This window comes from Pteropus alecto, unplaced genomic scaffold (genome assembly GCF_000325575.1).
Source record: "Pteropus alecto unplaced genomic scaffold, ASM32557v1 scaffold44, whole genome shotgun sequence".
Lineage (NCBI taxonomy): Eukaryota > Metazoa > Chordata > Mammalia > Chiroptera > Pteropodidae > Pteropus > Pteropus alecto.
Window position 1 is genome coordinate 5,732,871 of NW_006436812.1, and position 25,333 is coordinate 5,758,203.

The window sequence follows — 25,333 nt, forward strand, 5'->3', positions numbered from 1 at the left end:
CGGAAGAGCTGTTGCGCGAGCACTACGCGGAACTGCGTGAGCGCCCCTTTTACGGCCGCCTGGTCAAGTACATGGGCTCGGGGCCAGTGGTGGCCATGGTGAGTGCTGGAGGGCGGGTGGCGCGCTAACCCCGCGCCCGCGCTGAGTCCGCGCCACCGACTTCGTCCGCAGGTGTGGCAGGGACTGGACGTTGTGCGTGTCTCGCGGGCGCTCATTGGGGCCACAGATCCTGTGGATGCCCCGCCTGGCACCATCCGCGGTGATTTCTGTATCGAGGTCGGCAAGTAAGGCTGGCCCCAGTCCCACCTCCCCCGACTGAGCTGCCTGGTACCCCTGCACCCCGCTCATGCACAATTCTCCCGCGCAGGAACGTGATTCATGGCAGCGATTCCGTGGAGAGCGCCCGCCGTGAGATCGCGCTCTGGTTCCGCCCGGACGAGCTCCTGTGCTGGGAAGACAGCACCGAACACTGGCTATATGAGTAATGGAACCCAAGGTCCGGGCCTCCTCCAGAGGCAGAGGACTCAAGTCTGGGCGCCTGGGGCTTCTAAGGTAGAAGTGCTCTAATAGGTTGTGGATGACTTTGCACTCTCTGGGCTCCAGAGGTGATGCTCTCAGAACACTCCTTCTGAAGCAGGGATCAATCACAGTACTCCTTCAGGACTTCCTATAGGGCAGATGGGTCTGCCCAAGACCTGGCATGCCGTTTGCAACACGCCTGGAAATGCACCAGGGTGTAGACCCTGGCCCTCAGGTTGGACCAGCATTTCTTTTTATAATAAACAAGAAAACTCTTGTGCTCACATGGTTTGGATCCAGGGACACAGGTACCATGTTAAGACATTTATTACATACAGAGCAGATACGTGAGTTTGTTTGCAGGGCCAAAGCCTGAGGAGAACTGTCACCCAGCCACTTCCCCCAGCTGCACCCAACCAGATAACCCCCAAGTCATTTATGGCCCTGTGGGAACAGACAAAGGAATTGACGTACATCACAGTGGAAAGTGGCAGGGCGGTGGGGAGAAGCCTGCAGTGGCACGTGACTGCAGTAGTGCCTGGCTGGGCTGTGGGATGGCTGCCCAAGATCTGTGCTTCTCTGGTGGGAGGTGGGTGGACAGCAGGGCCTGGGGCTGTCCTGGTTAGTGCCTTTCAGAGCAGGACTAAGGCCTGGGCAAGTGGGGAGGCAGCAGTCCAGGGCCATACCTTTCAAAGCGGGCAGGCACATGCTCCTAGAGCCAAGCGAGGTGCCCCCTGTCTTAGCCCTTAGGGCCTCTGCTGTCAGCCTGTCAGTTGCCCTCAAAGGAGCAGGCCACACCACCGGCCCAAGGCACTTAGTAGCCTGTCTTGGGAGCTGAGCTCCTTGGAGACTGCTTGGGAGGCAGGCCCTGGAGCACACCTTCCCCCATCACCCTGAGGCTAGGCCTGTGTCCTCGGACTGACCCCAGGAGAAGCCAGGGGCTTCCCCTTCTTTCTGAGGCCTGAGCCTGCCCTGGCAGCCTGAGAAATTCCACCCTAGGGGCTTCCAGGAGGGGCAGGGCTCCAGGGCCTGCTTCTACAAGGTGGGTCTTCTGCCCAGGAAGGGGGGAGAGGACATGAGTCAGTGAGGGCCCATGAGAGCCTGCCATATAGAACGATCAAGGGGTTTGAGTGGAATGAGGGCATCTGTCTGCTCAAACAGCTGCCCCAGGAAGCCTGGTTACGTGCTTTCATGCCAGTTCCCAGGTTGGGGTAGGGGGTTGGGTGGGAGGGGAACCTGGGGAACCCAGGGAAGGCAAGAGGCTGGGCTGGTTCCCTTAGGGCCCCTACCCCTGTGGAGAGCAGGCAAAGACAAGTGGGCTTGAGTGGGGAGACTTGATGGGGTGAAGTCCCTGCTTACTGCTCTGGGGGTCCTGGGAGTAAGTGATGGGAGTGGGGAGACCAGGGTATTTCTGGGAGCCACCTGGGGGGCTGCCCCGGCCCAGCCCACCCTGGGACTCTGCTTCATTCTGGCCCTGTAGTGCCCTGGAACTGGACTCTGGGTTCAGAACCTAGCCAAGAGCTGCTGAGAAAACTGTGTCCCCAGAGGTTCTGCCTCTCCTACCCACTGCCCTCCTCCACCCAGCCAGACCCGCTTTGCTGCTCACCGCCCCCTGCCGGCTCCTGGGCCAGACCTAAGGTGAAAGCTGCAGGTTGAGAGGTTAGAGAGGGACTGACAGGCTGCCTTAAGGGGCAGGTCATGGCAGGTGGGTGGGGTGGGGTGTATGTACACAATGGCATCAGGCAGGGGGCGGTGGAAACCATGCCTCACTCGGGGGAGTAGGACACCTGCCACACAATGATGTGGCTGCGCTCGGCCTTGGACAGCATGGGCTTCACCTGGCTCACTTCTCCTGCATTCTCCTCCGACTCATCGTCTTCTCCATCACCTGGAGAGAGAGAGCAGCTGACTGAGGGGTGAACCCTGCCTGGGAATCCCTGGGGCCCGCAGGCAGTGCCCACTCACCGATGCGGAAGTCAATGTAGCCCTCCCCACCGCTCAGCACCAGCACATTCTTCAGTTTCTGGCCCTCTGCATCTGAGGCGGGGGCGGCAGGCCCAGGGCTCTCAGATGGGCTGTCCAGCACGCTGCCATTGAGAGTGGCCAACACATTCCCTGTCATGGGGTACAGGGACCTTAGCAGGGCAGCTAGAGCCCCCAAGCAGACTCCTGAAGGGAAGATACAGCTGCCACTCTGCAGGAATCGGAGCACAGTCCCTCACCTGGCACTGAGACAAAGAACTTGACAGCATCACGGTGCCCGTGGAAGCAGAGCTGGGCCTGGGCCATGGAGCAGTAAGGGATGAAGCTGCTGGCCGATTTGTCACTGCTGTCGTCACCGTACACATGGATGACGCCCCCTGGGCGGGCCCCCTCCCCAGATGTGGGGGATGTCTTGTTGGCTGGAGACAGAGTGGGACCCAGAGGGGCTGAGCCCACTGAGGGGTTTGACAGGATCCCCAGCAGAAAAGGGTGGCGGATAGGAGAGCGCATGCCTTTCTGGGGCCGATGGTGAGGGGCAAGGCCAGCCTCAGCCCTGAGCTGTCTTGGGCTGGGTGATTTTTTCTGAAAGCAGGAAGCAGGCCCCTGGACTTACCTCGGAGCCCCAGGAGCTGGCCTCGATGTAGGACCACGGCTGGGGAAGTGAGGGGCAGAGCATGGAGGGGAGAGGAGAGAAGCAGTCACAGGAGGGGTGGGCTGAGGGTTGGCTGTTGCCAGGATAGCTCAGCATCCTCCTGAGTGTAGCCTGGCAGAGCACGCCCACCCCAGGACCCTGCCATGTGCACCCTTTAGCGGCCATCACCATCTCTGCAGATATATGGGGTCACTCACTCTCGGTCAGTGGGATGGAGATGACAACTCCGTTGCCGGTGCCCACCCAGAGGCGGTTGCCAGCAATGAGCAGGGCAGTGATGCGCACGAAGGAGAAGCCCAGCTTGCCCGTGCCTGGAGGGAAAGGGGAGGTGGGTCAGTGCTGTCTGCTGGGACCTCCCTGCCTCACCAGGCTCAGCCCAGCACAGCCTTACCCAGCATCTTGCTGACATAGGGCTCGATGTCCACATCCTGCAGGTGCTGGTGCGTGTGGGCATGGTACAGCCGCAGCGTGGAGTCCAAGCGGATAGACACCCACACTCCGTCACCAATCCATGCCAGCTGCCGCACCTGGCTCTCCCGCCGTGGGTGGGCATCAAATGACTTCTGAGGGGTGACCATAACCCATCAATGGGAGTGGAGGGAGGGAAGCTGAACCTTCTGCAGCCAAGGCTTCACCTCAATGTCCACTCAGTTTGCTGCAACCTTTGCTCTAGCACCTGATTTGCTCCCATGGGTCCAGGCTGCTAGAGGAGCCCCAGCCACCCACCCCACACCCTGGGCCCACATCTGGGCAGCTGAAGGTAGGTATGTGGAGCCCACGTGGGTGTCAACCTGACTTGTTTCAATGTGAAGTAGCCGGTGGGCTCCAGAAAGACTGGCATTCACAGCCCAGCTGCCCTGTGCTTGCCTTTGACCTTGGACAAATGAATTACTTCCCTGAGTGTGGTTCCCTTTACCCCATGAAACCCCCAATATCTATCAGAAGGTGTGTCTGGCAGCAAGAGCCCCTTTCCCTCCCGGGAGCACATGCTATCAGCGCTTACCTCGATCTGCATTGTCTTGGGTTGGATGACATGCACCTTGTTCTTGTAGCCGCACCAGACGCGGTCGTACACAACGGCCATGCAACGGATGGAGTGGTGTGGGTGGCCCAGGTCCATCAGGTGATAGTTGCTCAGGTCCCACTGGCCATCTACAGAGAGCCCACCACACATGCTCAGGCCTGGCCGGGGCCCACACTGGCTCACAGTAAGGATGGCTCACACCTCCCACCCACATGGCCACTGCTACCAGGACTTACCTTCGCCTCGGTGGAAGATGGCCAGAGTCCCATCTGCCAGAGCTACCAGCACTCGTCCTTTCACATGCCTAAAACAGAAAGATGATGAGCCAGGCTTAGGCCGGGCCATCCTAGACCCCTCCCGATGCCCAGCCCTTGGCTAGGAATCACGTACACCAGGCTCAGCACGGAGTCCTTCAACTTGATGGAGTGCAGACACTTCTTCCAGTTGGCCACAGCTGAGTGCACGTACAGCCTACAGGAGGAGGCTGAGGTGGGCAGGGGGCTTGCTCAGGGGGCCCTCCCCAACCCCTGCCCCCAGAACCACATTTACCAGCCATTCTGAGCTCCCAGCCACATGGTGGGCGCAGCACTGCTGCTGGCCCCCTCGGGGTCTCCGCTAGGCTCTGGCTCAGGCTGTACTCCACACGTGTTGGCCTCTGGCCCGTTCTCACTGCAGAAAGGGTGATGATTCCAGGGTGACCCATGGAGGCCTATCCCCACCCACCTCTGCCAGCCTCCCCTCCCCTCCATCTCTGCCCCATATGAGAGAACCCACCTGCCAGGCTGGGCACTGGGGGGTGGGGCAGGGGCAGGGTCGGTGAAGACGTGCTCCGTGAGGGGCCCAGGCCGCACTGCAGCTGCTTCTGCTTCACTGGGCCCAGAGTCAGGAACCTCTGTGGCCTCCGTGGCCTCCTCCGTGGACTGAGATGGATTGACCTTCCCATTGGCGACAGCCGCCACCTCCCCTGTGGATGTGAGGGGTGAGCTTGGCTGGGCAGGGGGAGGAACGAGGGGGCAGAGACAAGGTGGCTCCTGGGCTCGGGCTTAGGACTCACCCTGGCCCTTGTCCAGCACTGGGGTGTCCCCTCGGGAGGAGCAGTTGCTCCGTGGCACGTTGCAGCGAGTGGCACAACCTACCAGGGTGATGCCGGCCAGCACTCCGTCCGTACCAGAGTCCTCAGGGTTCATGTCGCTGTCCAGGAAGATCTCCCCCGGAGGGTAGTCACTGTCACTGGCCGCTGTGGGAAGTCATAGCCCTGTCACCCCATGTTGAGGAGCCCCTACTGCAAGACCAAACCCAGAGCTCATGTCCCAGTGGGCTGTGGGAGAAGAGATGGAGGCTGTCTGCTGAGGCCACCCCACCTTCTTCTAATTGGGTGAAGGTCACATTGTCTTCTCCCGCATTTTTAACAAGACCACCAGCAAGCCCCTGCTTGGATCCTCCACCACCAGCTCCCGTGTGTCCATGGCATGCCACAGAAGGCAGGTGCCACTCTTCAGGCCTCTTTACTTAACATCCTAGTCATCGTCTGAGCAGCACAAACCCTGCCGCCCCGGGAGCTGGCTCAGGCTTGGGGCGGCACTCACCAGGGATGCTGGAGATGCATAGAACGTGGGCATTGCAGACAGTGAACTGGTCTACGACGGTGCCTGGCTGGTTGGCATCGATGATCACCACTTTGCTGGTGGTCAAGGTGCTGGTGAGGATCCACACACGGCTGGAGGTGGCGTCAGTCTCAGGCTCTTTTGCCTGTCAGAGCACAGGAAACCGGGCCAGTGCTCAAGTGTGGGCGACTCCAGCAGCCACATGAAGTTGTGGGGGCCTCCTGGAATCTTCAGGTCTATCCTTGCCCATGGCCTTAAGGGACATGGCTATCCTCTCCTGTAGCCAAGATGCTGAGCACTCAGAACTGCATTTTGTATCTAGGTCGCTGGCACACAGTCTCACTCCACTGGAAAAGACCATGAGCTCTGAGCCATTAAGTCAATGGCCCCCAAATCAAGCCAGGACATAAAAAACGAAGCCTTAGACTCAAAGTATGAAGCATTTTCTGTAGCCTTCTTTGCTTAGCCCCTTCCACTGCTTCTTTGTAGGTCGTGAAATGTGTTCCTTGTAAGGAAAGAGAAGCCCCAAAGGACCTGATCGCTTAGGCCCTCCTGCCTGCTGAGCCTTGGCCCCTCTGAACGTTCCTGCCCACCGCAGCTCCTGGCTCCTGGGCACTTGGCTAGAACTAGGAGGCAGCTCAGGCCCGGGCTTGCCCTAGCGGGGAGAAGGGTGCCTCAGATGAGCCCAGTTTCAGGTACTGTCCCCAACTTTCCTCTGTTTTTGTCACTCTCACCCAGCCCCTGGTGCTGGGCACAGCCTGAGCATGCAAACAGCAGAGACGGGCATTGCCCAGCCACCTAGACATGACAAGAGGAGGCAGCCCTGGTCCTGCCTGCCACTCTGACCTTCTTCTTCTCGGGGGACGTGTGGTTGCTCTTGGCTTCTCCTTCCACTTCCCGGTCGCAGGTCAGAGGGTCGCAGCCTGGTGCAGGCTTGACTCCATTACCGGTGTGGTCCTCGCTCGGTTTCCACCCACTCAAGTTGACACCCGCAGCACACCACAGCTGAGGGAACAGAGGCATGAGGGCTTCACACATGTGACAGGGCCTTCCCCAGCTTCCCAAACCTGCCTGGACTCGGCTTCCGGGCAAGGACCTCTCCCTGCCTCGCCCCCTTCCCAGTCAGGCCTCGCTCACCTTCATAGTCGGGTCCTTCTCCACCAGAGGGCGGCAGTACACAGGGACAGGCACGTTCTTCATCCGGGTGTCCTCCTGGCCCCCATTGGGACTCAGCTGCAATTCAGGCAGAGAGGCACTGTGGGAGTGAGGCCTGGGGAGGCTCAGGTTTGGCTACCCATCCTTTCAGAATGGGGGCTGAGGCCGTGGACCCACCCTATGCCCCCATCCCACCCGGTGCATGTGCACTGCGCCCCGCAGCACCTGCTTGTACTTGGCCGGCAGGCTCCAGCCGCAGGCCTGCAGCCGCCCGTCGTCGTTGCGCACGTGCTCGCGCACCTGGCGGTATTGCTCTCGCTTCTGCTCCCGCCGGGCAGAGGAGGTGCAGTCACTGGGCGGGCAGGAGGAACAAAGGAGTACTTCTCAGTCTTTGGTGGCCTGAGATCCCAGGGCTTGCCCTGCAGAGAGCACCTGATTCCCTGGGAGCTCTCCCTCCTAGACCTGTCCTGTCTTTTCCTGGCCGCTGAAGCATGGCCATGTTGGGCGCCCACCTGATGGGGTGGCTCTCCCTAGCACTGGGCTTGGAAACCACACCCAGCACCTGCCTTCATCCAGGTGCCCATTCTGCTGTCCCCTTCACTAAGGGCCAGCTGGCAGGACCTACAATGCAGCATCCCTTCCCCCTGAGTCTTCCCAGGGAAACTTCCACAGACTCTGACACAGGCACAGAATTTCCCACCTTTGCCCTGGAGCCGAATTCTTGGTTCCAAAATGAAGAAAAACACAAAATTACAAGTAGAAACTTATTCTCCAAGAAGAAACCCAAACCTGGAGAAAGACTTCCTGTCAGTTCTAAGAATCCTTACGGAGCACAGGTATGCAGGATCAGGCTGAGGTAGGGCCTAGACCCCCTGCTTGCAGCAGTGAGGTACTCAAGAGAGGGGCGCAGCCTCCTGGGACCAAGAAGAGGGACTGTGGGGGAGTAAAAAGGGACAGCAAATGTTCCCACTAGGGGCTAGAGGGGTGCGCAGTGTGTGCTCAGAGAGGCCATGAGCCCTGATGCCTTGGCCAGGGCCTTTCCCATCATGCACTCCATCCCCTAGCACAGTCCCAGAGCAGCCAGGCGAGGCAGGTCCTGCTTCAGCACCCCAGGGCCACATGTCTCCCCTCCCCATGGGGCCAAGGGGAGAAGCAAGGGAGGGGTGGGACACTCACTCATCAGGGAAGAACTCCAGGGGCCGGCTGCCCGCTGAGATCTGGCACAGGGCATGGCTTCGGCGCTGGCTGAAGCCCGCTGTGGTGGGCGACTTATAATGAATGTTCACTGAAGGGTAGGACCGCTTGGCCGGAGGGGGGCTGGACGAGGAGCTGAAGAGGCGGCTGAAGCTGACAGCAGAGGCACAGGAGGTGAGGGGTGGGCCTGAGGTAGGCCTCCCTGACCCCTCCCCAGTCCAGTGCCCAAACTCACAACTGCCAGATAGTGGACTTCTTCTTCTCCTGTACAGATGGGTGCTCTCGGGATGCTCTGTATGGGACGGGCAGGGAAGGAGCCCAACTCAGCCACTGCCCAGTGACATCCACCCACCTACCTTGGCCAAACCATGTGCACCGCGCTAAGCCCCACACACTGCCCAGCCTGACCACGTCCCACTCCTGCTGGGCCCCCTCTTGCCTCCCTTGCAGGGGACCCTTGACCTGGAATCACTGGGAATGGAGCATTAGAGGGGCTCCTGGGTAGGTCACTCAGAACAGAGGGGCCCTGGCACGCCAGCCCCAACGTGCCCCAGCCCTGCTCTAGCCCGGGGGCATGTGCTTGCCAGGCCAGGGCTGCAGCAGAGGCCCAGCTCTCCTGGCCCTCTGCAGGCTCCCACCAGGGAGGCCCGGCACCCTTCCAATCCTCTCAGAAGAGAGGGAGGTGGGGTTCAGGTGATCCTCAATTCCATTGCCAGGACCTCTTACAGCTACCACACATGGAGATGGGAGCACATTGTTGGGACCCACCTGATCATCTCGGTCCACCGCACAGCCTCCTGAAGCTCCATCAGCCGCTCCTTGTACTGGTTGCGCTCCATGAGCACACGAGCCATCTCCACCCGCGTGAAGCGGCGGCGCTGTGCCATGGGGATCTTGTCCTACAGGGGAGAGATGCTGCTGTTCAGCCAGCGAGGGGCCAGCTGGCAGGTCAGTCTGGTGCCCTCAGAGGCCAGGTCACACCACGCTTCCTCTCAGGCTGGTCTCCGGGTGTGGGCTAATCCAAGTGTGGATTCCCACAGACCCTCAAGCAAAAGGGTAGGGAGGGTGTGGGCAGAGGGACAGGAGATGTGGAAGTCTACCTGTCGACAGGGCCACCTTCTTTCCAGAGGGTCACAGGATATACTTGAGGGGTACAACAGTGACTTTTCCTACAAGTCCCTGGACACCGTGGCAATCCCAAATGCCTCTGGTCAACATTAACAGGTGGGACTGGTCCAAGGTGGAACCGCAGGAAGAGAGGTTCTAGGAAAGGACCAGTGAGCAGGACCCGAGGTCACCACGTTCAAGGGGGTTCTGGTGGATCCGTGAGGGGTTTACTATTGGCGAGTTGGGTGGCAAGACCAAGTCTACTTCTGCAAAGCTGTGCCCTGGGCAGCCACAGGCTGACCAAGGAGCAAGGGGGCCCAGTGGGGAGCTACCAGGCGAGTGAGGCATGCACCTTCCCCATGCAGCCCCCACCATATGCAGCCCAGACTCCACACAAGCAAGCAGAGGCCCCGAACAGGCATCTCTTTCCTGTGCCACATGGGAAGGGGCTGGGGGAGCTCCACAGTTCACCTGCAGCTTTGTTTCTCTCCTAGAGTATTTGGAGTGAGGGGCTGCACAGGATAAGCAAAAGGAGCAGCTACTGTTTCCTGAGGACCTGCTGTTTGAGCCACATCCTGACCCAAGCATTATGTGACCCCAAAAATAACAGCAAAGGAGTGGAGAGGTCCAAATTCACTTGGGGTGAAGCCCCACGTCTGGCCCTGCCCAGGGAGCAGAGGGACCAGCTTTCCTCAGTACATTCCATGCACCTCAAGGGGAAGGTGGGGGCAGATGAGCAGTCTGAGGTCCTCACAGTTGTTCTGTCTGGAGACAGTGCTGACTGATGCTATTTCTGTGCCTAGCTCTGCAAGTTGGAGCATATGGGGCAGTGGCTGCGTTGTGAAGGCAGGGAGACCCTGCTTGTGACTGTGCAAAATGCATCCACTAGGACCGGGGGCTGAGGGGGGCTGGTTCTGACTTCATGACATCCTGGGGGGGATGCTTCTGGGTGACACTGTCACACAGGTGGGGTGAGAGGGGTCCAGAGGCCCAGAAGAACGAGCGTGTCCCACCCCACAGCCACCCCCCATGCCCACATGTTAATAGTGGAATATACCAATTCTGTACAGAGATAGCTGCTTACATCCTCCCCCTCTTCTTTGGGTTCGCGGCGGGCAGTGATAGCCTCTGACTTCACTCTGCAGGACAAGAAGGAAGCCAGGCAAAGGTGAGAGCCTGCTGGGTGCTGGCCCAGAGGCTGTCCCGCCTCTCAGCCAGGTACTGGGCTTTCCCCTCCAATTCTAGGTCCTGAGCATTCCTGGGTCCGGAGCATGCCTGCCAGTGAGACCTGGGTGGGTGGCCCTGAACCCCTGCTGACGTGTGCCCTAAAGCCCAGACATCTGTCCTGGCTGCTCCAGCCAAGGAACAGGACTTCCCCTCAGGGGTCAAGCAATGTTGAGAAGGCAGAGCCAGCTACTCCTGAGCATGGGAAGCTCTGGCTTCAGGCAAGCCCAGAGCAGATCTCGTTCCCATTTCCACAGGGACAGGAGCCACCTGCCTGGGGCCCTCCTCTCACACCTCCCCATTCCCATTTACCACTCCAGGAGAATGGGGTGAGAATCAGGCTGGAAGAGAAAGGCTATAGGGAAGAGCAGACTGTGGGGGAGGAGACCCCAGAGCTTCTCAACCGGGCTGCATGGCCGAACCTTGGCTGATCTAGGGATGGGGAGCAGAGGGGAGCATGGGATACCAAGGGCAGGCCACCCTCAGTCCTCCCCTCCCTCCTCTTGAATGAACTGTAATGGTGTGAGAGCAGCAGGAAGGCCCAGCTGGGCCACCAAGGATAGAGCACCCAAGACAGTGGGGAGGGGCTGGCGGATAACACAGAAGCTGGGTGGGTGGAGTAAACACGAGATACAATTGAGAGAGAACAGGAGGCTGAGAGGTGAGCATGCAAAGTGGGCCACTTTGGGAGGGAATGACCTATCTGGGTATAGCTGGCAGAAGAGATGCCAGAACCCACCCCACCCCCAAACGGAGGGAGCTGGGCATGGGGATCTGTCCCTCCATGACAGATGACCTTGCCTCCTCTGGGAGCCCCACCCTACAGCCAGGCAGTGCCTGCTCCCAGCCCTGCTCACCTCCTGAGCTCCTCCTCCAGGTCCTTGATGCGGCTCTCCAACCTTAGTTTGGCCTGCCTAGCCGCTTCCAAGTCCCCCTTCAGCACCTCCTGCTCCCCTGACAGTTGGTCTACTTTGGCGATAAGGTCATTCTTCACCACGTTCAGAGCGTTTCTTTGGAAAGGCAGAAAGATCAGAGTTCCATGTGAACTAGCATATACGTTAGGTGATGGGGGTCTCAGAGGGGTCTGCCCGCACTGCGTATCTGAGAAAGCACATCCTGGTCCAGAATGTGGCAAAAAGTGGTGATCACATGCCCCAGTTAAAGGCAGTGGCCATGCCGTACTCTCCCCAGGAGGGGTGAGCTCAGCTGTCTGGGTCCAGGTCCTTTCTGGTGGCCACCCTCGGGGCTGGGCTGGCATAGTTGTCACAGGGAGGCCCTGGTGGAGGCCCTGGTGGAGGGCTATCTCAGCAACCATGGCACTAAAGAGCATTCTTACTTGGTTTCCAGAAGCTGTGAGTTCTCCAGCAGCAGATTCCCCACTTCCTTGCCCATTCCTGAAACACAAGGTGTGGAGGTATTGTGCCTGCTGAAGCCAGACCCTGATGTCACCACACCTGCCTCAGAATAACAAAGATTCTCTGGGGGGTGACCCACCCCTGGGAAGGCCGATGAGAGGGGATAAAGGCCAGAGGTCCGGTCTGCAGGAAGACCAGCTGCAAAGGGAGGCCAAGTAGACCATGGGAGAGGACTCTGCTGGCCTTCAGGCGGACTCTCCACCCAGCAATGCAGTCAGAGATGGATCTGTTGTGTGCGAGCCCCAAGGGGGTCCCAGAATGGCTTCTGGATGGCACTGAGCATGTCCCCACTGCCTTGATGGATGCAAGAGCCCTGGGCTTACATTCTGGACCTTGGAATTGGGTTCCCATAGCTCTGTACAGACATGAAGTCTGTGTACCAGCAGGGCCCAGATGGCACCAGCCTGAGCAACCCTGAACTGTCTCTGTGCAGGCACCTCAATCTCCACCCCCATCCTAGCATTACCCTTTTCCCCCACCCTGTGGTTTCCTGGCCCACCATGAAGCAGACTCCTTTCAGAGCTGCTCCCACCCCAAAGGAATGGAGGTTAGAGGTGTGGTGATAGGAACAGAGAAGATAGCACGAGATGCAGAGAACACCTGGCCAAGGTGATGGGATGGCCTCATGGCAGGTGCAGCCCTCCAGTGGGGACAGGAGCAGAACTGGTGGGACCTGGTCGAAGGCAGTGGGGTCAGCAGAAGACACAGGAAGGAGTGGACATGAAAAGGACAGTGCTCCCTGGGGCCAGTGCCCAGAAAGGCTGACCTGACTCCTCTGTGATCAGGCCCCAGAGTGGACCCCACAAACTGAGCTCTCTGCAGGCATGTCGCAAAGCCCCCAAAGTATTGAATCTAATCCTTTCAGACAGCCCCTCCTATTCACTTCCCTCTGTGGTCCAATGCAACCATGAGACAAGATGCACACAGCAGGCTCAGCTGAGGGTTCTGCTTGTCCCCATTCTCTCCTCCTTGCCTCATACACGGCCTGCCTCCCCCTTGGATGGGATGGAGCAGGCACCAGGCTTACCTCGAACAGGCTCAGGGGTGCACCCAGGGGCCAGCCTGCCTGCCCTGAGCTTATGGGAGCTCAGAGAGACTGGGGCTGCCCTGCCCCTCTTCAGTCCACCAAGGGTCTACTCTGAGGGAGGCTGCTGGAGAGGTGAGGCGGAGGCCCCCAGTCCTTACTCCAGAAATCCCTGCTGACCCCACTGTAGTCCCACCATGCAGAACAAAGCAGACAGCTTATGAAACATGAGAAGTGTCGGGCAGACAAAGGAAGCCCGAAATGGGACAAACACATATTCAAACAGGGCCGTGGCCTTACCAAAAAAATCATCGCGCACTATGGGAGCCATCCCGGTCCCAGGTCCCACGGGGAGATGGGCAACCAGGGCGGGAGGAAGGAGCAGGGGAGAGGAAGGGAGAGAAAACAAGCGCATTAAGCCCTGTGTGGACAGCAGGTGGCGGGTATTTTAGGACTACTTCTTGCTGGGTTAGGGGTGGATGCAGGAGCAGGATAGGAGGGAGCTGGCTACTCCTTCCAGAAAGTTTATCCTTGGATTGTATAGATCACCAGGCTAAAAGCACTCGCAGTGAGGTGGAAGGTCACGGCAATGCACTGACACCTTACACCACAACCATGGGTGGTGAGGGGTGGGGTAAGGACAGCAGTCCCTGCAGGGAGGGAGAGCTGTGCCCCGGACCATGTGCCTTTGCATGCTTTGTACACTGCGGAGGCCGCACATGGGTGGGTGGGGCCTCAGAACCTCCTGCTGCAAAACAAGAAAGCAGGAGCTCTCACCACCTGCCACATGGGGAGAGGACCCCTGAGCTGCACTTGGCAGGGGCCTGATGGGACCCCTAACTTCTGAGGTGCACCTGACAGAGGGAAGATACTGTAGAACTAGGCTGCCAGGCCTTGTCCAGGTAACTGTCCTCTGCTTCTAATGGCTCTGTAGAACCTTAAGAAATGGCCATGGGGAATTCTTGGCCTTTGAGAAGACGAGGTCAGGGCACAGCTTCTCCCTCAGATGTCAAGGTCACCATCAGTGGGCTAGTGGAGCAAACCAAAATAAACTCCGAGCAACGGCAGGCTGGTGAGCAAAAGCACATATGCCTTAGTGGCCTGGAACGGAATCAGGAGGAGACAGGCTGCACAGCCAGCAGTGACTGGAGTGTGACAGCATCAGGGAGTGTCCCTGGAGCACCACCCCACTCCACCCGGACTTCACTGTGGGGAAGAGTGGGCCCAATCTGACAGAGATACACACCTGAGAACTCTCCTGGGGCCATGTCCAGCGAAGCACAAAGAGACGGGGAAAGGAAGTGACAAAGGTCAATTGGTGACTGAAACCAACAAAATAAAGAAATTCTTATTAAAGAAAAAGCAACAATGATCAGCCATTTCTATGTTGAAGGGCATGAAAGAATATGAGCAAATGTCACCAGGCCTGTGGTGACAAATCCCACTAAGGGCAGAATCCCTAAAGAAAGAGGGAAGTCAAAATGGAATGTCCCACAGTCCCTGGGGGGCCCAGAGCACCCCGCATACCCGGAGTGGGTGTGGGAACCTAAAGCCTGCTTACCCCGTCCCCATCACCCACTCATCAGGAGGGCCAGCCCTCTACAGACCTGACAGCTAAGGCCTGAGCGTGTGTGTGTATGTAAATGGGTGTGTGTATGCATGGTTGTGCATTGAGTGGCTGTGCACATGTGCATGTGTGTGGTCGAGGATGGATATATGTGTGTGGTTGTGCGTGAATAAGTGGTTGCGTATGTCTGTGTAATGGTGTAGTTGTGCATAGGTGTGTGTGCATGTGCATGGGTGAGTGGCTGTGTACATATGTGTGTGGTTGCACGTGGGTGGGGTACCAAGGGAGTCCAGCCACAAAGGCGCTCCCAGAGTGACAGAGCTCTCTGACAGATGTGCACTTAGCATTGTGGGGTCCCATGGCCAGCCCAAGTCTTTCAGGACAGGCACAACCTCAGGAAAGGGGTAACCAGAACACAGGGCCCCACTGTGTAGGGAGGAAAACACTGAGTTAGAGAGCAGAGGTAGAGACAGGGCGTGTGTGGCTGGCCATGTGCTGTCCTCACATGGGTCCAAACCACTCTCTGATATCCAGCTGAAAATCCGATGAGACGATACTGTTCCACAGGTTCATTTCACACAGAAAAGAAGCGGTATAAAAAGTCACTTGACTTAAATAATGAAATACATAAATTGTTGTGGGAATTCAAATAAAGAAGTGCATCAATTCAAAAGGGCCCTCACTTATTTCTCCTTGCTAGGGCAACCACTGTTAACCTCTGATGTTCTTCCTCTTAGACATCTTTCTAGATAGACATCGAGTTTTAAAAGACAACATCACAGCCACGTTATCTATCTTCTTGGGCAACCTGCTTTCACCTAACACCATCATGGGACTGTGCACGTCAAAGACCCTCCAACACCTTGAATGCTTTGTCATATTTCTATATAAGGGCTGTCCCATCATTTACTACGGCTCTCATTCCTTTAGTAGCTATTTAGGGCATTTATGGGCATGACCACCCAGGATACCACAATGCACACCATCATGTGTGGGCAAGGTGGCCCTGTTTGAGAACCTGTGGTCCTGCTCACTCTGAGTCTCCAGCTGCCACCTCACACTCCAGTGGCACTCCACCAAGTGCACAAGTCATCTTCCACCAGAGCTGCTTCATTTTTGTCAATAATTTAAGGAAAAAGAGTTATCTCTATTTTCTCTTAATTTTCTTATCTGTATTATTCCTGAAATTGAGCATCTCTTCATGTTTGTTAGTATTTTCTGTGAATTTCCTATTTTATCATCTGCCCATTTTCTATTTTACTTGACTTCTTTCAGTTATAATGATGATCACACACACACACACACACACACACACACACACACAATTTTCATGTCAATATTTTCCTCTATGGCTATGACTATGCAGAGAGACCCAGATTATGAAAATACTCTCCAATATTCTTCCAGTCCCATCATCCTTGTATTTTTATGTTTAAACCTTTAATCCACCTCGATATTCCTTTTGTGTATGGTATGGGGTTGGGAATCACACTTCATTTTTCTCCCAGTGGCTGTTCAACTAATCCAGTACATATATTAAATAATCCACCCATTTCCCAATGACTTGAAATGCCACATTTGTCAAGTATGAGCTCCCACAGGGCTCCAGGTCTGTCCTCAGCTCTTCGGCAGGCACTCACAGAGTCACTGGTTAACCGCGGTCCCAGAGCTGCCTGTTATCATCATCATGGTTTGACAAAATGCTGATATCTGGAGTGACCATTCTGCAAACCTGTTTTTTCTCAAAAATTTCTGGGCTATTCTTATACATTTACTTTTCTGGATGACCTTCAGAATCCATTCATACAGTTCCAGGAAAAAAAACCAACTGTGTGGGTCTTTTTACTGGAACTGAATGAATTCATGTACAAACAATGGGCTGATCTGTGATGTCACCTGACAGATTTACCTAGCTCAGTCTTTAAGTCTAAGAACATGTCATAATTCTCTATTTATGTGAGGCCTCTCTTATGTTCTTCAATTATGTTTTCTAACTCTTCACATAGGTCTGTCTATGTCAGGGTTATTTCTAGACATTTTCTAGGTCCGGCTGTTCTGTGGGTGGGACCTGCTCCTGGACTCGTGCAGAGGAGCATGAAACTCAGAGCAGCCTGTGTAGAGCTTCAGATTCTAAGTGATGCACGGCAAGTTGCTTAGCTTCTCTGAGCTTCTGTTTCCTCGTTTGTGAAATGAAGATGCCATGGGGGACCAGGACTCCCATTACTGACATTTGCTTTAGCTGAGCCACACTCTGGTGATGGGGTCCCTCAGGTGAGGGGACTAGAGTAGACCCCAGCTCATCCCTTCACCCCGGCATCAGTGCTCCAGCAACAGGTCACAACAACCCTTGACCTTCCTCAGCTCCTCAAGGCTGCCTGACTTTCACACATTCATTTTCCTCTAGGCTCTGGAAAGGCACCAAAAGCTCCATCACCCGAGGGCAGGGTCTCATTCCAACCAGATGGCCACCGTCCTGCAAAGTATCGCAGTGGAAGTGCTGAGCACACAGGGACTCATGCTCTGTCACCGTATGAGAAAAGGGTCTTGGTTTCCAGTTCCTCAGAACAAAGGCCCATCGGATGTACTGGTTAGGTGCACCTCCAGGGATTCAGTGTGCGTGACTATGTTACAGTTTCGACCCCCATGCCTTCTAACTCTGCTGATATGTGGCCTTTCAGCAGCCACAGCCAGCCCAGTGGGTACAATTGCCGGAAGTGACAGCCAGGCCCCACCCCTACTGGCATGAATGCAAATCCAAGGCAAGCGCCCTCTGGGAACTCAACATGTGGCCATCAAGAGTCCACGCCCTTCACCTTGAGGTTCCTACATCTAGAAATCTGTCCTAAAGAAACCATCAGAGATGTGGGCAAAGATGTATGCCTGCAGGTATCCATGAGAGCAGTATTTAAACAGCAAAAATGAGAACTGAAAGAGAAATGATTAGGTAACTTACAGTCACACAGAGGAAACAAAGTTAAAATGTGTAGAGGAATTAGGGGTTCAGAGAAATGGTAACATCACCAACAAAGGACAGGCATGAGCTGACAACCCATGTCCCCTGTGTTCCATGGAACTTGGGAGGGTGTCATCAAGACATGAAAACACACATCATGGCATGGGGGAAGGTGCCTTGGTTTTTACTCTCTCCTTGGCAATTTTTGATAATTTTTTAATATTATCATAAGCATGTATCATTTTTCCAAAAATTAAAAAAACACCTAAAAATAGAATATATATGGTATTATCTGAGTTATATATAAAGAGTAGAAGGATGTCAAAATATTAGAAGTGACTGCCCCAATTAGGTATTTTCTGAATATTAAGTTTCCATATACTTTGAAATACATTTTTTACAATGCTTATGAGAAAAATTCCATTAAAAATATATACTGCTAAAAGTGGACGTATTGTTCCTGATCTTAGACAGAAAGACTTCAGTTTATTACCACTGAGTCTGGATGTACTTTACAATATTGAACTGTACACTTAAAAATGGGCAAATTTAATGTGTATTTTACCACAATTTAAAAACTAGCTGAAAAAACTTCCATCTCAGGCACAAGGTACTGAACACCACAGACAATGATGCTCCCTGGTGGTCCCCCTACCCCAATTAAGACAATCAACTTATGAGACCAATCAAGAGGTGGCCCCAAAGCAAAGAAAGTGACAATCTGCCAGATCAAAAACGCCAGCCAGAACCTTCCATGCGGGCCCAGGCCCGGCAATGTCTGTAGCTGGAGGGCTGACCAAGCCATTGGGAGCAGCGCTGTCCAAACAGAGGGGCCCAGACTGGCTCCAAAACACCCTCAAGTCCCTGCATGGCGAACATCAATGTTAATCAGTAGAGTGACAGCCACAGAAAGACTAGCAATAAAAACTTTAATCTGAGACAGCAACGGCTCTGCCTACTCGGGCAGCAGATGACAAAACATGGATCATGATGTCAGAGGCAGCCCTCAAAGATTCTGGAAGTACCTGGAAGACTCCTTATCACCCTGTGCTACAACTTGCCACGTGTGCAGCTGAGGCAGCTGCCCTGGTTCCAGATGCTGCTCCCACCTGAGCAATGAGGACAGAGAAGCCCCCTTCCCCGTGAGCCACTTAAGTGGAATCGTGTGTGTGGAGGGGACCAACAGAACCACTGCTCCCCTGAGAAACAGCCACACTCTGTCCTTGAAGCTCACCTTGCTGGGGTTCTGAGTGGGGAGGAAGAGCTGAGCTGCAGCCCCTGAGGTCCTGGAGCTCTTCCTGCAGCAGGGCTTCTGGAACAAGGCTGTTTCTCAAGACTCAGGCTCCAGACACATGGTTGGGGGCAGGGGTCCCCAGGGGTCGGGGGCAGGGGGATAGACGGTTAGGGACAGGAAGAGGTTAAATCCCACTGAGAGACTCCTGTGGTGACACTTCTGACTTCCCACCTGCTGCACTGGATAGCCATGCAGGAGGCCCTCGGCTACCAGTAGCCGCCTGGCAAAAACCAGGCTTTCTACACATCTGATGGCCGTCCAGGGATGGGAGGAGCAACCAAGAGTGAGTCCATATCAGGTGGCTGGCTCTGCGCCCACCTCAGACCCTGGCACGGGGAGCTGGTGGACACCTGAGGTGCTGAGGGCGCGAATGCCCTTGTCTGGGCATTTTCCTTGCAGAGTGGAGGAGCTGGCCACAGCCCCCTCCTAACACACTCCTAGAAAGTGGACCGCCTGGGCAGAGGCTGGACAGAGCTGGGGCTGAGTGCTAATGCACATGGGTTTCTTTCTGGGTGAGAAAATGTTCTAAAACTAGATAGTGGCACAACTCTGAGCACACTCATACCCACTGAACTGCATACGCTGTAAGTGGCTGAATTCTACGGTGTGTAAAACATATCTCAATAAAAATATAAAGAGAAGTTCCTAGTTCACAGCAGACAGAGACTTTGCTTTCATTACAAACAAAACCAGCAACAGCCCCAGGGCCCTGGGATCACAGGTCAGGTTGTGTTTACCTAGTAGGTCAGCCCCTTCGTCCACGTCCCCGATGACCTCGGACCCTGCAGTCGATAGCTCGTGGTACAGGGAGTCAGTGTTGATGCCAAAAGCCTTGTTGACGATCCCCTGAGTTGGGCTATGAAGACAAGTAGCAGGGAAGAGCAGGGTGAGTGGGCGGCATCAATAGGCCTTGTGTGGGGACCCTCTGATCCCCCCCATGGGTGCTCAATGCCAATACTGCTTATGCGGGCGTGACAGGAGAGGGTGGGTCAGTGCCCTGGATGTTCTCCCACTGGTGGAGGCTGTGAGGGCACCCTCACCAAAGGTACCAACTCCCACTGTGAATGCCTCGCCCACCAGGACCTAGGCCCTGGGCCCAGTATGTACCTGTTGCCAGTGCGGTCCAGGCGGGGCTCCCGACCCATATCCAGTTCTGGAGTGGAGTCGATAATGTCTTGAACATCAGACCACTCATCACTGCTGCCCATGCCTGGGGGACACAGTGGGACTGGGGTCAGGGCGATGCCTGGTAGTTCTCTGCATTACTTAGGCTGCCCCCTGGCCCCATGTCTGGAGATCCTTCTCAGACCACTGCAGGGCAGACTGTCAGGAAAGGGCTCTTCCCATACTGGTGGCTGACGGGGGCATCCCCTGGAACTGTGCCTCCTTCTCATGACCATCTGAACAGGCCAAAAGTCCTGATTTTTCTCCTCTCTTTTCTCTAGTTAGATTATGTTTGCTGAATGACGATGCTCTATTGTAAGAAGCTGTTGTGTCCCTCGCATTCATATGTCGAAGCCCTAACCCCCAGAACCTCAGAACGTGACTGTATTTGGAGACAAGGGCTTTAAAGAGATGATTATAATAAAATGAGGCCATTAGGGTGGGCCCTGATCCCATCTGTGTCCCTATAAAAAAGGGATTATGATGCAAACGCACAGAGGGGAGATGGCATCTACACACCAGTGGGGCCTCAGGAGAAACCAGCCCTGCCGACACCCTTGATGTCTGACTTCTGGGCTCCAGGACTGGAAAAAATAAACGTCTGTGGTTTAAACCACACAGTCTGTGGTGTTTCAGTGGCTTGAGTGGCCTAATAAATACATGTACCAAAACTACAATCTGTAGGAGGAAGAGAAATCTCTCTGGACGAGAAGGCCAAGAAGGCGGGAGAGCAGGTGGTAGGTGGCGGGTGGGTGCACCCCCTTCATGAGCCCAGGGCGCGCCAGTGGCCGAGGTACCTATGCTGACGTTGCGCATCTCCTGTGTGACCTGGACCTCCATGTTGCGGCTGTTCCGCTTCTCCCGAGTCCGCTTGCTGTTCTTGGTGCCAGCGCCATAGTCCCCCAGGGGCTGTAGGCTCTCGTTGAGGGGCGTGACTGCAGCCGAGGGCACGGAGGACGTGGGTGTGTTGGACTTGGTGCCTGTGGTGCTGGGTGTGGCAGCTGCTGAGGACTGGCCCGACTCAGACATCTCATCTTGTGGACACTAGGGCCAAACATAGGAAGAGGGGAAGCTCATCGTGCGAGTCACCGCCCCCTGTAGCTCCAGGTGAGGCCACGCAGAACACAGAGGTATGAAGCCTCTTCACTTGGCTTCTTTGCCACTTGGCCACAATAAAACACTGCCCGGACTGGAAGGGACAGGAGGACCCCTATTTTCCAGTTACTTGGCTTATCTAGCTGCTGCCTCTACTTCTCCAGAGGCAGCTGCCACATTATTTAAATAGTTTAGATCGGGGCTTTCAGCTTGCGCGCTCCCCAATGATTCTATGTGTGATGGACATGAAGCTACATAGATATGGCAGGCAACCCTTTGCAGCCAGTGGGTGGTCAGAAACAAGTTGCAGCCCTAAGTAGACAGAGGGCTCTAACAGGGTCAGGGTGGAGGTCTTCTGACCCAGTTATCACTCGTGTGTAGCACTGGGCAGCTGTCCCACCTGCTCCTGTGTCCTGCTTCCCGCCCTGGCCACAGTCAGAGGCTGTGAAGGGGCGCATCTTCCCAGTTCTGCCAGTCATGGCCTCCCAAATAGAGAGACCAGTGGACACGTAATACTTAACCCCACAACTCAAATGGACCAAAGTCTGCTGTACGCAAATACAAACACATTGAAATTTCACTTCCACAGAATGGGACAGCCCTGAAACATTCCAGGAGTGAAAAAAAACTAGATTATTAAAAAGTGCAATCGACAATTAAGAATCTCATGGAGAGAACACTTACTTGAATAAGTACAGGACGTGAAACAAACACATACTTCGGTCTTTCCTAGTGGAACTATTAGACAATTGCAATAAAAACAGGCCCCACTCCTCTATTAAACTAATATCAATAACGCCTGACTCACCCCAAGCAGGTGCCCTGGAGCCTCCCAGCAGCCTGTGGGAGGCAGTTCCCCTGAGCTCTGTCCCCTTCCAAGGTGCTGAGAAGGAGCATGGCCTCAGGAGGGGCTGAGGCTCCTTTGGTGGGGGTGCCGGTGAGAGGTGGCTCATGGGGTTTACCCAAGTCACCTTGTGGTACCAAGTCACACGGTTTCCTCAGAGCGCACACTGGGGGAACTTTCTAACAGAGAAGGGGCTGATGAGGGGGCTGTCTGGCCCTCTACATAGAGCTGGATGAACACCAGGACCAACTTACACCCACCTGTTAACCTGGAAGGGCTGGCCTCTAGGTGACAAGGAGCCAGAGCTGGTTGGGAGGCTTCTGAGATTTGCCTTTTCCTGACCCTACTGATCATGGCCAGGCCCAGGGCAAGACACTGCCTCTCTCTGGGATGGCTATTTCTGGCTTAGTTTAACAGGCTCCTGAGACTTCTCTACCAGGAATTTCAAAATTACACATCCTTCTCTAGGCAGGGCTCTCGACCTGGGAGGCGGTATCCCCGGGGGATGCCTATGATGTTTGGAGACATTTGTGGTCACCGCCGGGTGGTGGTTTGAGCACTCTTGGCATGGAGCGGGTGGAGGCTAGGGGTACCACTCCACATTCCACAGTGCATAAGGTGGCCCCAAAGCCCTGGACTATGGGTGTGCTGAGGTGAGAAGCCCTGCAAAAGAGCCTGTCCCTCACTCCCTAGAAGCCCCTCTGTCCGAACATTTCTGTTTGGGTTTGGGTTCCACAGCCTAGGGCCAAACTGAGAAGAAAAAATCCTTTCCTCTTCATAGCACCACATACACTGAAAGCTGTGATGGCTCCCTAAGTACTGTCACTCCACATCACAGGCACTAGTGTCCCATGGAGAGCGGACCCTCTGCTGCCATCTGGTCCTGTGCTAGCACCTGAGGAGATATGGGTGCAGAAGACCGGATGCATGGGAATTCCAGGAAGACTGGGGAGGGGACGTGTGGGAGGACCCCTCACAGAACCACACGTTTTCCGGACCACCTTCCTCACTGGCCACGTTCCCCAGCCTGTCTGTCTGCGACTCTCAAACTCGTGTCTGTGGATTTTCCACGGGCCTCCTTGATCCATGTAATCACAGTGGGGAGTTCTGCAACATAACCAGGCCTCCCCCAGGCTCCCCTAGCTCTGTTACCTATGGGCCACCACTTACCCATGGGACACTCCCCCTGGCCACCACTTACCTAAAGGCAAACCTCTCAACCTCCTAAACATCAACGTGTAGCAGTGACCTCCAAATGCAAAGAACCCAAACTCTTAGCGGTCTTTCCTCACCATGAGTAGCCACAACTGTTTGGTTAAAACACTGAAAATACAGTATATAAAAACAAACAAACAAAAAAACAAAACAAAACAAAAAACAAAAAATTAAGAAATTAGAAAAACCTTAAAACCTAGAACATGAAATTAAACAAACTTAAATGTAATTGTTTAAAAAAAAAGTAAAAATCAAATGAAATACACCTAAGGACTAAAACATAAAACACTATGATTTATTAAGAAAAAGATTATGTCAGACAACTTAGTGGGAGAGAAAACAGCTGTTGTGAGAAGAAAAGCTGGCTCAGACATGGGCAGAAGGAGCCCCGAGTGAGAGACAGAGGCCCCTAAGCCTTTCTGAGGCTCATGTGGCTTCTTTAAGAGCTTCTGGGGAGGCCCTAGCTGCAGGCCCAGTTTGGGTGTTAGTGAGAGTGAGTCCAGCCCCACAGGCCTCTGCCCTTCTTCTTAGCCCCACCCTCTGGCAGGATAGCCGATTACTGGCAGTGAACGCCCGAGGTCAAATGTCACAGAGACATGCTCCCTCCCTGGAACAAGAGCAGAAGTGAGTGGGGTCACTTTCTGACAGAGCTGATAGCTTGCAGCCACTTCTTGCAGGCAAGCTGGACATTCAGAGGCAGAGGACAGTCAGCAAGGGCACTACAGCAGGAGGAAAGCTTCCAGGATGTCTGAGCCCCACATCCACAGCCCAACCCTGCCCAGAGACCAAGGCACTTTGCCTCCCGCAGGCATCTTCCAATGGCCTCTGTGGGAAATCCACCAGCTCCAGGTTTGCCGCCTTCACCCCTAAGGGTGGCATCCTTACAAGGTGAGGGGTCAATATCCTGTCCTGCCACAGCCTGCCTTCACCAGACAGGCTGAGCTCACAGAACAAAACTGGCTGCAAGAGGCCAGGGCCCTGAACGAGTGAGAGGCCATGGAAAGTTCCTGCCCTTGGCTTTTTCTGGGCACCCCCATTTCAGTTTGATTTCGCCTTCTCGAGCTCAGAGAACCAGAAGCTGTTAGCATGGACAGGTGAGTGAGAACAGCCAGAAAAGAGAAGCTGCCTCTTGGTCTCTGACTCTCCTGATTGCAGACACCAGGAGCACAATGCATTCTGGGCTGAAGTCCAGTCTGGCCACAAGGCTCATACTTTGCGGTGTGTTTGGAGGACGGTCACTAAGCTCAGCCCTAATAGATGCAGACAGGTCTAGCCTAGACTAGTAGGTAGCAATGGAAGGCCACGATCGCCCTGAGCTGGTTAGGTTTCTCCATTGCTGTCATACCTGAGGGAGGGGTCCCAGTAACCCAGGGGAAGCTGCAAAGGGTTGTATGAAAAGAATGGGCTTTCTGAATGGACATGGGGCAACAGGAAGAAGACCCCCACTCCATGGCACGGCTACAAAACCTGGTAGCTGGAGCTGAACTGCAGCTGGCCGAGGTCACTCAGGTGCCAGTGGTCCCCCGAAGGCACGAGTTTGCCCCCCATCTGTGCACGTACCATGCCGTCGGTCAGGGGGAAGACATTCAGAGAGGTGGGGCGCTCCTTCCTGCTGGAATGTAAGGGAGGGGACAGGAAGCGGATGGTTAGACAGTGGCTCGTGAAATGAGAACTGAACACTCTTCCTGCACATGCAGATGCCTATTCTGCAGATGGAGATGCTCTACATGACATCCCTCCCCTGGCTTGGGGACACAGAAGTCAGCTGTGGGGAGGGCGTGACCTTCTGGGCAGCCTGTCACACACAGGGGACTTCCCATTCCCTCTGATCTAGAGCTAATCCTTAATCAAAGGTGTTTGCACATTCGAGGGAATCTGCTGCACTGTGAACTGGGATCCTGGATAATACTTCCCCATCTGCTATGCTGTGATTTATCATTTTCAGTTGTTTTGATTTTAACAGACAGGTATGTATGCTAAGACACTCCACAGCAGTGCTAGTGAGGAGCCCTTCGACATCATGGCCAGCACTGACTAGTTCCTCAGAGTGGCAACTGTTACGATGACTGTCTTCCTACGTGGAGCCCAGGTTCATGTCTTAGAGCCAAGCATAAGGAATCAACCTCTGCTGGCCCTGTTCTGTTCCTTGTCCCCAGCATATCCCAAGGCCCCTGCACCCACTCCTTTACTGTTTTTTCATGAGACCTTCTCACTGAAAAATGTTTGAACAGACCAGCACAGAGTAAGAGGACCCTACCCTTCTGTGGGTGTCACCTCTCTACAGTCCCCTGGTCACCTTT

General features: G+C 55.1%; 2 protein-coding genes across 15 annotated transcripts in view; one reads left to right on the top strand and one right to left on the bottom strand.

Annotated features, from left to right (window-relative positions):
* NME3 (NME/NM23 nucleoside diphosphate kinase 3) overlaps positions 1-803 on the top strand; it is a 1,602-nt gene extending 799 nt beyond the window's left edge. The window contains exons 3-5 of one of the 3 annotated variants that reach the window (XM_006913973.3): positions 1-98; positions 172-284; positions 368-803. In XM_006913973.3, coding sequence (XP_006914035.2) covers positions 1-98; positions 172-284; positions 368-485 — 329 coding nt within the window. In that variant the 3' untranslated portion in view covers positions 486-803. The remainder of the gene's footprint in view (positions 99-171; positions 285-367) is intronic. The other 2 variants (XM_025048275.1, XM_025048276.1) reach the window with 2 other exon arrangements.
* A 27-nt stretch (positions 804-830) lies between these two features.
* Positions 831-25,333, bottom strand: part of MAPK8IP3 (mitogen-activated protein kinase 8 interacting protein 3) — a 50,956-nt gene continuing 26,453 nt past the window's right edge. For 2 of the 12 annotated variants that reach the window (XM_006913974.3, XM_025048267.1), the window contains 28 exons: positions 24,501-24,645; positions 20,677-20,923; positions 19,823-19,925; positions 19,453-19,571; positions 14,148-14,159; positions 13,202-13,219; positions 11,799-11,856; positions 11,320-11,472; positions 10,296-10,377; positions 8,900-9,030; positions 8,367-8,423; positions 8,114-8,284; positions 7,163-7,289; positions 6,920-7,015; positions 6,629-6,787; positions 5,765-5,927; positions 5,233-5,415; positions 4,953-5,142; positions 4,728-4,847; positions 4,569-4,649; positions 4,415-4,482; positions 4,158-4,306; positions 3,546-3,717; positions 3,352-3,465; positions 3,116-3,154; positions 2,742-2,921; positions 2,485-2,634; positions 831-2,407 (listed from right to left, as the gene is read on the bottom strand). In XM_006913974.3, the coding sequence (XP_006914036.1) occupies positions 2,286-2,407; positions 2,485-2,634; positions 2,742-2,921; positions 3,116-3,154; positions 3,352-3,465; positions 3,546-3,717; positions 4,158-4,306; positions 4,415-4,482; positions 4,569-4,649; positions 4,728-4,847; positions 4,953-5,142; positions 5,233-5,415; positions 5,765-5,927; positions 6,629-6,787; positions 6,920-7,015; positions 7,163-7,289; positions 8,114-8,284; positions 8,367-8,423; positions 8,900-9,030; positions 10,296-10,377; positions 11,320-11,472; positions 11,799-11,856; positions 13,202-13,219; positions 14,148-14,159; positions 19,453-19,571; positions 19,823-19,925; positions 20,677-20,923; positions 24,501-24,645 (3,409 nt within the window). In that variant the 3' untranslated portion in view covers positions 831-2,285. Of the gene's footprint in view, positions 2,408-2,484; positions 2,635-2,741; positions 3,155-3,351; positions 3,466-3,545; positions 3,718-4,157; positions 4,307-4,414; positions 4,483-4,568; positions 4,650-4,727; positions 4,848-4,952; positions 5,143-5,232; positions 5,416-5,764; positions 5,928-6,628; positions 6,788-6,919; positions 7,016-7,162; positions 7,290-8,113; positions 8,285-8,366; positions 8,424-8,899; positions 9,031-10,295; positions 10,378-11,319; positions 11,473-11,798; positions 11,857-13,201; positions 13,220-14,147; positions 14,160-19,452; positions 19,572-19,822; positions 19,926-20,676; positions 20,924-23,019; positions 23,142-24,500; positions 24,646-25,333 lie in introns of those variants that run through there. The other 10 variants (XR_003046922.1, XR_003046921.1, XR_003046925.1 and 7 more) reach the window with 9 other exon arrangements.